Source organism: Aulonocara stuartgranti (genome assembly GCF_965226115.1).
Source record: "Aulonocara stuartgranti genome assembly, chromosome: 14".
Classification (NCBI taxonomy): domain Eukaryota; kingdom Metazoa; phylum Chordata; class Actinopteri; order Cichliformes; family Cichlidae; genus Aulonocara; species Aulonocara stuartgranti.
In genome coordinates, this window is record NC_138950.1 from 39,840,946 (window position 1) to 39,853,120 (window position 12,175).

The following is a 12,175-nucleotide window of genomic DNA, read 5'->3' on the forward strand; positions in this document are numbered from 1 at the left end:
ACTATGAAGAAATTAGCAGTGGAGTAACTTACTTTGCAGTTCTTCTGACATCTTTTCAACGACTACATGAGGCTATTTAACTCTTCAACATAGATCCTGAACATCTTGTAAGTGCCTGTTACCTTTATTTTATTTTTTAAATCTTAGCAAAAGTAGCTGTTAAGTAGCTATTAGCAGCTAGGCTAACTCGGTAAACCAGAAAAAACAAGGTTTTGCTAAACAGAGTTTTAACTAATAACTTCTCACAGTTGAATTTGTGATTAATGAGGAAGGTGAGAGCTGAGAGAAGAAGGTCCCAGCTTTCAAAGAGCCTGAGCTGGAGCAAAGTGACACCAGCTGAAGCCTGTAATGGAAACTAAGCATTATGTAAGACAGGGCTCTGCGGCTGTGGGGACGGGATATACAGGCCATGGCCTTCCATGATCTCCTGACAAATAGAGACGCAGCCTTGCTGGTCCGTTTAAGAAAGGCCTCACTTTCCAAAGAGAATTATTCGTTTCCCCTTATCAGAGGTCGCATTTGTTAATTTAATTAATCTTGAAGGTCTGTATCCATTTAATGAATTTGTATCAAAGGTGCGAAAGTACCGATACTCTTTATTTAACTGAAGATACTTAAAAATACTTTGGTAAATAGTGAAGTACTGATTCAACTTTTTCAAGAAGGTAATCAGTAGCTCTTTGAAGGATGTTTCTACCAGCTAATTTTGTACAAAGGTAACTGAACCTTGTGCTTTATTAATGTCATTATATATTATTATTATTATTATTATTATTATTATTATTATTATTTCTTTTACTTTTCCCCACACCCAAACAAAAAAATGAGTGTCATCAGGAGTTTGAGTGGGATTCAGCAGGTGGGGGAACCCAGAGATCAGGTGTAGTGGCTCAGTTTGGGGAAAAGGATCACAACTCGCATTCATTACTATTGAGAACTCACACAGGTTATTTTTGTACAGGCTGAGATCAGCTAACCCGTGCTGCTGCTCCTCTCAGGTTTACTGCTTTTTGGGGATTTACACAACTGAATTCAACAAGATTTAACCAAGTATTTCACCCTCTACACCACACATGTTGAACTCCAGGCCTCGAGGGCCGGTGTCCTGCAGGTTTTAGATGTCCTTGATCCAACGCAGCTGATTTAAATGGATAAATGACCTCAACATGTCTTGAAGTTCTTCAGAGGGCTGGTAATGAACTAATCATTTGATTCAAGTGTGTTGACCCAGGGTGAGATCTAAAACCTGCATGACACCGGCCCTCGAGGCCTGGAGTTTGACAGCCCTGCTCTACACTGACAGTATACTGTCTGCATATGAGGCAAATGTACACATCATCAGCTTAAATTCAAATTCATCTCTGCTACACTTGGTCTAACCTAACTCTGACCATGAGCAATACAGCCACTGTGTACCAGTCCAACACATAGACAGTAAAACTGTGTTTTTATTGTTTATTTACCACAATACAGCAAGTTAACCTGTTTATCTTGCGCTAGACTGCTGGGTGTTTTCATACAACCACTGAATAACACAAAGTATACACTTCAGGATGTTTCACAATATTTAAAAAAAAAAAAAACTTCAAACCATACGGATCCAATATCTGATTTAAAGCTGATGACATTACACCTAAGCTTTACATTTCCTGTTTATCAAATATCTTTAAATAGAACTTTGTTCTTCCTGTCATCTCCTGTCTTTCTCCATCTCTGAGTAAATTTAGCTCTCATCTCCTTGTAAATACAGCGGCGGTACCTTTAGCTAACATGCACACTGTGTGACAGAGTACATAGAAACAGTTTGTGTAATTGCTGATATTTTTAGAGTTGTTAGAAACTTTGCATTTTAAATACCTGCCACTAGAGCTGCCACAAACGATTATTTTGATAGTCGACTAGTCTGCGATTATTTTTGCGATTAGTCGACTAATCAGATCATCATCCATTGGACGTAAAACGTACAGTTTATTGCACCAGCAGCATCTGCTCTTATATAACTATCATTAGCTTACAGCATTAAGTGTTTAAGGTCTGTGCTAACTAAAAATAAAGACAAGATGGTAGTTTATTAAATTTTAATGAAATTTGCAGATTGTTTCGGTGAAGTTTAATAAACTCCTTGCTATCTAAAATATAACAGGACACTGGAGTATATTCTGGAGCATCTCACACTTCTGATAATCAGCTGTCTGCTTGATGTTTATTCAGCTGTGTAAAAACTTTAATCTCAGCCAAACCGATTTACTCAGCAACAAATAAAACACTGAAAAAAGCCAAACAACAACATGTTTAAGTTATCTAAGTGACTCATATATCATGTTTAACCTGAGTAGGAAAGACAGCGGTGGGTTTGAAAACGATTAGCCGGGAGTCCGCTGTTCTCACGGCTCTAGTGAGCCTCGCCCCCGGCTAACTATCGAGCTAGTGGGTAACAGACGTCTCCGAAAACGTCGGAGCGCTTTTGAAAATATGTGGTGTCCTGATAAACTGAGCAGATATTTGAGGTTTACACAGCAACATCCCCGCCTGAAAATATGTTAAACGTTTATTCTGTGACCCAGAAAGAATAATAAGAGTAATATTAAAACTAACTAGCTGCCGCCATTGTTGGAAACTGAGCAGGGCTGCGCTATGAATTCTGGGACAGAGCAGCTTCTTCTTCTTCTTCGGGGTTTAACGGCAGCTGGCATCCTTGTACATGCAGTGCTCAGTCGCCTCTGTCAGTGCGCCCCAGGGCAGCTGTGGCTACAATGTAGCTTGCCATCGCCAGTGTGTGAATGGGTGATTGAATGTAGTGTGAAGCGCTTTGGGGTCCTTAGGTACTAGAAAAGCGCTATACAAATGCAGGCCATTTACAATTTAGTGCTGCCATCTTCTGTTTCAGGCCGTTATTACACTCTCAAATCCTACTACTTATTCCTGCGTCTTTTGGGATCTTACAAACGACGCGTCGCCTATTAAATTAGTTGTTGGCGATTTTGATAGTCGACGTAATCGTGACTAGTCGACTAATCGTGGCAGCCCTACCTGCCACTTTAAAAGCCTTACTACTTTTGGCCTACTTTATCACCTCAGCCCTGTATAGCGCTTTCGATTAAGGATAAATTATCTTTGTGCCTCTTTCATCCCTTTCTGTGTGATAAGCACAGGTGATGGAAACACCAGTAGGATTGTCTTTTTATGTGTCATTGTTCCTTTCATTTAAGATGCGCACATATGTTTGCATATGCCTCTTTTAAAGCAAAGTGCAGATACCAGAAAGTTTTTGAGTACAGTAACAGGGTATTTTTACTTTGTTACTTCCTGCCTCTGCCACTTCCAAATCAGGCCATTGACATGAACATACGAGCTTAAATATGCTTAAGAGGTTTTTTTTTTTAGCTGTTTTTACAGAGAAGCACCTCCCTGTGGTTTGTGCACTCTGACATTTTCAGAAACCTGGTTACCTCATTAGTCTTTAAATGTAATCCAGTGTTGGTTACTGTGGCCAGTTTCTCCTGTTTTCCTGTTTGTGTTAGAAAGTCTTTCAACCCAATTTCAGCAGAGTTGAAATTGACTCTTTAAAGTAAAGAAAGGTACAGTATTGCACTTCTAGCAAATATAAATTCTATAAATCAACAGAGTAAATAGTTTAAAAAATCATGGCTGCCTCCACCTCATTCCCTGCACACTATAAGTCCGACTCCCCTTTTACAAATCTGAGTCAAATCCTCTCTGCGTTTCTCAGCCGTCTGCTTCCTCAAGCATGAAAATGGGTTGGAAACGGGAGTTAGGAAGTCCTGCCGTCCACCATAATGGATGCTGAATGAAAGTTTTGATTAGAAAGGGTTAACATTATTGTACATTTCTGAATCTTACTAAGCTGAAGCTAACGATCTCATATTTTAAAAACCGTGCAGACATAATATAGTATAGACACATAGTGTCATGTGTTATTTAAACCAACACAAATATGAGCAGAAGGTTCAGGATGTCCTCGTCACAGTACAGAGGAATCAAACAGACGGACTACATTGTGCTCGACATGCTGTGTTGGTCTCAGACTCATGAATTGTTAGCCAAAAGCAGCATTTGCAAAGGTCACCTTTTAAACAGACAGTGGTATTTTAACACTAAGAAAGATACCATTGTTTTTCATCGTGGGATGCAGTTATCAGTAACATGCTGAACTGGGTTTAATTAGTAGTTTTCTGTGTAAATTTCAATTAAAAGAAATGCATAAATCTTAATATATAAGTAAGCTGGGAGTTTATTTCATTTTATTGGACAATATTTTAATTGGCTGATTCTATTATGGTGTAGCTGATTTATCATTTTTATGTATTAAAACACAAACCCACATTAATTCAAACTACACTCTAACATTGATGCTGACAAAGCTGAGTGTTTTTTTTTTTTTTTTTTTTAAAGTCAGGTTTTCCATTTGCAGTTCTGTTGTCTCACAATGGAGGACGCAGGAGCAACGGCAGGAAAACTGATGCCAGCAGCACTAAACATGATGGTGAACAACAACAACGGGCTGAGACAGACGAGCTCTCAGGAGGTGAGGATGGCTGTCCAATAGCACCCAAAACTTGTTTCTTTAAAAAATGGAAATCCAGAGAATTTTTAATATTTGTGTCCATTCAAAAATGATAGCAGACCCACCGGTGCATGAGTAACATGAATCAGTTATTAGACTGACTCGTTATTAGAGCCACATCTTTCAAAAAGGGTCCCGAAATCTTTGTTTTTGTCTCTTGATATGCATGTAATTCTTTCTAGTGGAAGGTTTGACATCCAATTTGGCTGCTCTTCCTTTCAGTGTGTTTTTAGATCCACTCCTTTGAAGGTATTATCTTGTGCCTCTACAATGCATGCTGTGTCTCCTTTAGGAGATAGTTTTGGTTTCAGTACGGCCCGATCGTGGATACAGTCAGTCTCCAGAGGCCCATTTGAGCCTGGAGAAAGCCTGCTTTGATGTTTGGAAGCATTAAATATTTCAGTGTGATCAGTCTTTTCCTCATTCACACGGAGTGTGTCACGTTAGTGACATTTTAAAAGGACTCTCATTTCTGGTACGTGGACAGAGTGAAAAGGAAGCAAATCTGAAGAGTGGTTGAGATGGTTGTTCAGGTGTGGTCCGTCTTCCTGCACGACGATGCCACTGTGGCACGCACTACTGTTCTGGTGTTGCCTTTGAATTTCCTCCCTCAGGTCCTTGAGGCTCGATGACTGTCTCAAACCGGGAAACAAACCCTTCACGTGAAGTTCAGGCCAGTTTAAAACAGAGGTGATGTTGCACAATGAAGGACCGTCGTGAAATCAACAAGCTTCACGGTAGCAGTCTAAAAATAGTAGCTGTGCTGGGATCTGTGTGAAGACAGTCGTTCATTAGGCCGTTCTTAATATTCTGTATGTGTAATTTTGATGCAGTAGTGTCAGTAAGATTGTTCATCTCAGGCTGTTTTCCCACATGAACTCCTTACAGTGGCAGGAGAGTCATTGTCCAGAGTAGCCTTAGAGACTGGAAACACTCTGCTTTTGGTGAGGGAGGCAGGTCACATGATCATCACCTATTCACTGCACATTTCTCACATTCATGGTGTTGGACCTCATGGAGCCTCTGCTGGCAGGATCATGCTCCATTACATGGAGAGATGTGGATCTAGAAAAGTTCAGGGCTGAGGTGTATGTGTGAAAAATGATTTGTAGATTGGGAGTGTTATTCTTCCTTAAAACATTTCACTGCGGACAAATTGTGCTTGTGTATAAGGCAGGACAATATATTTATCACGATATATATTTGAAAATTCGCAATAACGATATAGCTGACAAGATAATTAATGCAAACAAAATACTTTACAATTTCACAACTTAGTGCAAACACCCCATCAATGTATTTTCACTTAAACAAGCAGCTGATGTAACAGTGCAAATGCAAATTCCTCGCTGACAGTTTAACCAAAAGGCATTTCCAGTGGAAATGGGCTGACATATCCTGAGCATAACCATGTATAATATCCACACAAGTTAAAAAGAGCTGCTTTGCAACATCAAACTGCAGTGTGCCAAATAAAAAAAGTCAAATACATATTTTTGGACCATAAGGTGCACTGTTGATTTTTGAGGAAAGTAAAGGATTTTAAGAGTGCCTTATAGTCCGAAAAACACGGTAATAACGACGGCTGGCTTGCATGCGCTACCAAAAATGTGCTTTGTTGTGCATCTGATGGACGAAAGCCAAACCAGTTCCAGTTCATCCGTTTCATTCAACGATCCGCTTTCCCCCTACTAATGCTCCGTCGCTGCCATGCGTTTTCGGCCATGTGCGTATGAAAACAAAGGCACTGAGCACGCGCATTTACCCATATTCTATCGCAATATTTCATTTTCTTATCGTTGCCTAACATTATACCAGTATTACCATGAACGGTATGATATGGCCCAGACCTACTTGTGTACATAGTCACTCTCCAGAGCAGGAGAAACTCTGCTAGGTTGATGTTTGAATGCATGAAAACATTTTGGTGTCATCAGTTTTTTTTCCTCATTGCAACAGATGGAATGTGAAAATGTAAGCGAAGAGACCTCTCCACAGAAAAAGAAGGCCCCCTCTTTGGAGTCAGCCAATCCATTTGAGACTATAGCTGCAGGTATGCCAGTTATGCAAAAGTGTGAACGGTGTAGTGTTGTGTATGGTTGGTTACTTTAGTGGAAACAAAAGCAAACACACTACTTTTTTTTTCTTCTTTTTTTTTCCTTTCCTCTGGCTGGCAGCATGACGTCACAGGAAATTAGAGTGAGGCTGCTTCATAAACAGGATGTGATTGTGTTAAAAAACAGGATATAATTTATTGACCTTTCAGTGGAAGTGGTAAGACTCGATATTAAATGAGAACAGCTCGCATCTTTTTGCTGCTCTGAAATGTCAGCAGATACGTGTCTTAGTGCAATTGTTCCATTAGTCATGCAGCCTGATTTTAAATTTCTGCAACGATACCTGCTTGTATTTATATACGTATCCACATTAAAAACATACTGAAAAAATGGTGAAATGACAGCTAAGCAAAGACATCTGCAGCACGCCTAACATGGACTTGCTTTCTTGTTGTGTTACAGGTGTGAGCAAGGTGCTGAGCGTGCTGGTTTCTGAGTTTGCTGAAACTTTAAGGTATTTACACAAGTCAAGACTGATTCTTTCCCATGATGCCAATTAAACATGGCTGATCAACATTTTCTCATGAAAAAGGGGAATGTAGTACCCTACCAGCACCAGCTTTATCCTGATGGGTGTGCACAAACCTTTGACTGTTACTGTAGCAGAACAGCACTGGATGTTTGGCAGGATCCAGATAAAAGAATATATACTCAGCAAAAATATAAACGCAACACTTTTGTTTTTGCTCCCATTCCCCATGGGATGGACGTAGAGACCTAAAATTCATTCCAGATACACAATATAACCATCCCTCCCAAACAGTGGTCACAAATCAGTCCAAATGTGTGGTAGTGGGCACATCTGCTATATTGAGATAATCCATCCCACCTCACAGGTGTGCCACATCAGGATGCTGATCTGACATCATGAGTAGTGCACAGGTGCACATCAGACTGCCCACAACAAAAGGCCACCCTGGAATGTGCAGTTTTTTGCGCTATTGGGGGTCTGGGGACCCAGAACCGGTCAGTATCTGGTGTGACCACCATTTGCCTCATGCAGTGCAACACATCGTCGCATGGAGTCTATCAGATTGTCAATTGTGGCCTGTGGAATGTTGGTCCACTCCACTTCAATGGCTGTGCGAGGTTGTTGGATATTCGTGGGAACTGGTACACGCTGTCGTATACGCCGGTCAAGCACATCCCGAACATGCTCAATGGGTGACATGTCCGGTGAGTATGCTGGCCATGCAAGAACTGGGACATTCTCAGCTGCCATCTGCCCTGAACAATGTGAACCATGATTCATCCGTGAAGCGCACACCTCTCCAACGTGCCAGACGCCATCGAATGTGAGCATTTGCCCACACAAGTCTGTTACGGCGACGAGCTGGAGTCAGGTCAAGACCCCGATGAGGACGACGGGCATGCAGTTGAGCGTCCCTGAGACGGTTTCTGACAGTTTGTGCAGAAATTGTTTGGTTGTGCAAACCAATTGTTCCAGCAGCTGTCTGGGTGGCTGGTCTCAGACGATCTTGGAGGTGAACCTGCTGGATGTGGAGGTCCTGGGCTGGTGTGGTTACACGAGGTCTGCGGTTGTGAGGCCGGTTGGATGTGCTGCCATATTCTCTGAAACGCCTGTGGAGACGGCTTATGGTTGAGAAATGAACATTCAATGCACGGGCGACAGATCTGGTTGACATTCCTGCTGTCAGCATGCCAGTTGCACGCTCCCTCATTGCTTGTGGCATCTGTGGCATTTTGCTGTGAGACAAAACTGCACATTCCAGGGTGGCCTTTTGTTGTGGGCAGTCTGAGGTACACCTGTGCACTACTCATGATGTCAGATCAGCATCCTGATGTGGCACACCTGTGAGGTGGGATGGATTATCTCAATATAGCAGATGTGCCCACTACCACACATTTGGACTGATTTGTGACCACTGTTTGGGAGGGGTGGTTATATTGTGTATCTGGAATGAATTTTAGGTCTCTACGTCCATCCCATGGGGAATGGGAGCAGTAACAAAAGTGTTGTGTTTATATTTTTGTTGAGTGTACCTTTGGTGCCTTTACTGCACCAAGTCCGTTCAAGTTTAGCCACAAGCAGCAGCTCATTACGTGACCTTTTAAAACGGGGATGTGATGCTGATTTCCATTCGAATAGAATCAGTGCTTTTGCAGCGATCGTGCCCGACCTTGGAGCTCGCCTCTGAAGGGACGAGAAAGACAGTCTCGTCCGAGCAGTCAATTTTGGCCAGGTTACAGTCCAGGTGAACGGGCGAGTCGCACTGTTTGGGGAAACAATCAAATATGTCCTGGCCAAGACCACAACACGTGTGACTGTGCAATACCACATTTACCCCACACGGAGGAGACAGAGGCAGGAATCTGTTATGAAACCTATACAAAACTTTAAATTGTGTTAACCTGTACCTGGAATTGACAGAAGGGCTTAACAGGGATCTGAAATTGCACCACCCAGTTCACTGAGTCAGACTTCCCTGAATTGACTGGCAGTAACTGGTGTAACAAAAACTTTGATGAACCAGGAAATGTTTGGCTGTACCAAGAATAGAGCATAGTGTATAACGCAGGGGTGCCAAACTTACAGCTGGCAGGTCACATCTGACCTGTGATACAGTTATACCGCGAGATAATTTCATATGTCTGTTATTATGTGGAGCAAATCTTCAGCCCTGCTGAGAATCCATGCAGACAGAGGTGAGACTTTACTTTGATGGGCACACCATGTGGCCACACGCAAAGACTGACTGGAATCCAAACTCGTCCAGGTTTTAAGCTCATGTATGTTCTCCATAGCAGTAGCAAATCCATACAAGGCTTTTATGAAAACACTGAATAAAATGGCTTCCTTTACAAAGACTAAAGTTACAGTTCAGTACTGAAAATGACATCAACTATATACAAAGTCTTTGATGACAGAGATGCAGAAATGTGTGCATGTAGCACAGAGCCATGGCTCAGTGTCGAAATGAGTCTCAGCGGCTGAATGTGCACGTGAAGCCATTTATAATTCTTGTTTGATCTGCTGCTCACCACAAACACCAATGTTGGGCTTTTAACTGTATTTTCGTAAGTTTTAAGGCTTTTGCCACTAATAAAAGCCTCCACTTCATACTACACAAATTCATTAAACAGTGAAATGAAAGAAAAGTTTGTTTTTAACTTTCCACCACGGTTTTTCATAACTAGAGTTAATAAAGTAATTCTGTAATATCATGTAGAAAAATGGCTAAACATGTAACTTGACACTGACAGAGTTTCACTGGTCCGGCCCACTTAAGATCAAAGCGGGCCGTATGGGTCCCGCTTAACAATGAAATTAGGGACACGGACTGATACAAAATGTCTAATTTGAAGGTAAAAATGTGACTGAGGAAGAGGAACTTAGCTTAGAGCTCAGAAGCAAGTAAATTGATCATAAATGACAAATGTCAGGGAAGTGAAGCGTTTCATTCTGTTCCAGTCTAAACCAAAATTATTGCTGGCTTAAAACAACTGATTACTTTTTGTTGTTGCACAGCTTCATGGTCAGTGTTTGTCCACTGTTGTAGGGAGAGAGCTGCTGCAGACACCTCACAGATGAAGGAGCTGGAGGCCATTTTGGCTGAAGCACGAGACCTGGAAGGTCACCTCAAAGAGAAGAAGAAACAGCTGAAGGAAACACTGGCTCTTATTTCTGATAAACTGGAAGGTTAGTGTGCTGCCTGCTCTGTCACCTGTGTGAGGGAGCACACCTTTGTTTGTGTAGTGCACTTATTCATTTACTAAAGTAGAACTGGATTCTAAGATTTGTTCTCTCCCAGTGTTCTGTGCTGCTGTTATAGTACATTTAAGAAATATGTTATTGTTCTGGGTTTGAGTCAAATGTGTCCTTAGTCCAACATAATGGTGACAATTTGATTATTGAAGGTTTACAATTCAGTTCGTTGTAAAACTCATCTGACCAAATGCATCATTATAAAATATCCATTTCAGAATTTTCTTCACAGCATAAAAGCGAAAAACAAAAACAAAAAAAAGCATAAATGAAATTTAATTTAACCTCATGACTCTTTATAAAAAAACAAACCCTGTACACAAAACTTTGCTAGGTTTATCCTCATTCGAAGCAAAATGCTGCAATAATGCAGTTTTGTTTTCTGCATTTTGATCTTAGGGTGCCCCCAAGCATTTCTTATGAGAATAAATGTTGTTACCAGGTGTTTAAATGCAGCTTTATTTATTGACAGAAGGCTCAGTGACTCGTGAATGTTTCTGAAATTGTACATTTTAAAGTCACAGAGGTTTCTCCAAATGTGTTCTGTGTTAATTTGTGCATTACCTTAACAGTATCATAAAATCAGTTTTACTTTTTTATAGCAATGCATGAAATAGCAGCTATCATTTACAGATAGCTGTGGAAAAACAATAGAAACAAAGGATTTTATTTCAACACAGATTATATCGACACTTAAGGTTTTATTAAGTCTGAAAAAAGGCATGCATGCTTTAACATATCACTATGACATGAAAATAAAGGAATTCTTTAAATGAGGGTCTTTGCTTTTAAGTCAACATGTACACAGTGTAGGTGTGTCCCTGTGAAGTCACATGTACATCCATCAGACGTCTAAGCCGTGGCATTGAATGTCCCGTGGAAGCCATAGGGGATGTTGACAGGTACCACCGCCCTGCCCAGCTCCTCAAATGTCTTGGCATCTAACACCAGAAGGAATGTACTCTTGTCCTGGAGAGAACAGAGACATGGGTAAAGAAATACTTGGTGTACAAGACAGTGTAGAAAACACAACGGCACGATGTCCAAGCTCGTGCTCAGCCATGTTTTACATTTGTATGAGGAAACTGTATCTATAAAGAGTACCCTGTCCAAAATGGCTGAGCCTGACTAACCTCGTCTGGAGTGATGACCACAGACATGATGACACCATCATCCTCCTCTGTAGCATTAGGAGAGGGAACAAAGACCGGCTCAGATGGATACTGACCAGGATGTTCCCACACCTGTGAGGGAACATTTACACACAATATCACATTCATGATGATAAAAGAAAAATCACAATAACAATGCTATCTCAATACCTGTGGGACAGTCCTCTCTAACTTTGTTTACTGTTTGTTAACTCCATATTACCCACAATTTTTATGGATTGTCTTCAGTCTTATACTAGTTATATACCAGGGGTCCCCTGAGGCCTGGTATATAACTAAGGCCTGTTGTTTTTCAATACAACATTATATAATTTCACAATGACACAAAAAGTTACTACATATACATACAGTAATATACTACACTAGATTTCTATATTACCAAGGCTGACATCAGCATAAAACACTTTAATATAACCCTTTCCCCTTTGGGGTGAGTTGCGCTCTCTGTGAATGAACTAAAATAGAACCAATTATATCTGTTTCTATCTGGAAACTGTTGATTTCAGTTGTGGGGGTTAATTTGTTCCACAGATTGGAAATGCAAGCTCTCTTTTCTTTGCTCCAATAAAACAAC

General features: G+C 40.9%; 2 protein-coding genes across 4 annotated transcripts in view; one reads left to right on the plus strand and one right to left on the minus strand.

The window, feature by feature from the left end:
• tex12 (testis expressed 12) lies at positions 1-11,267 on the plus strand. Of its 3 annotated transcripts, none has more exons than XM_082504294.1 (5): positions 1-107; positions 4,433-4,546; positions 6,545-6,638; positions 7,105-7,156; positions 10,224-11,267. In XM_082504294.1, exons 2-5 carry the CDS (start codon positions 4,448-4,450, stop codon positions 10,366-10,368), a joined length of 390 nt encoding a protein of 129 aa, XP_082360420.1. In that variant the 5' UTR covers positions 1-107; positions 4,433-4,447; the 3' UTR covers positions 10,369-11,267. The 3 variants fall into 3 exon arrangements, with proteins under 3 accessions (XP_082360420.1, XP_082360419.1, XP_082360418.1); XM_082504293.1 differs by having other exon boundaries at positions 4,418-4,546; positions 10,224-11,266; XM_082504292.1 differs by having other exon boundaries at positions 4,414-4,546; positions 10,224-11,264.
• LOC309688476 (carotenoid-cleaving dioxygenase, mitochondrial-like) overlaps positions 10,873-12,175 on the minus strand; it is a 19,013-nt gene continuing 17,710 nt past the window's right edge. Inside the window, exons 11-12 of the mRNA XM_082504258.1 lie at positions 11,563-11,673; positions 10,873-11,398 (exon numbers count right to left, since the gene is read on the minus strand). Of these exons, the coding sequence (XP_082360384.1) occupies positions 11,282-11,398; positions 11,563-11,673 (228 nt within the window). The 3' untranslated portion in view covers positions 10,873-11,281. The remainder of the gene's footprint in view (positions 11,399-11,562; positions 11,674-12,175) is intronic.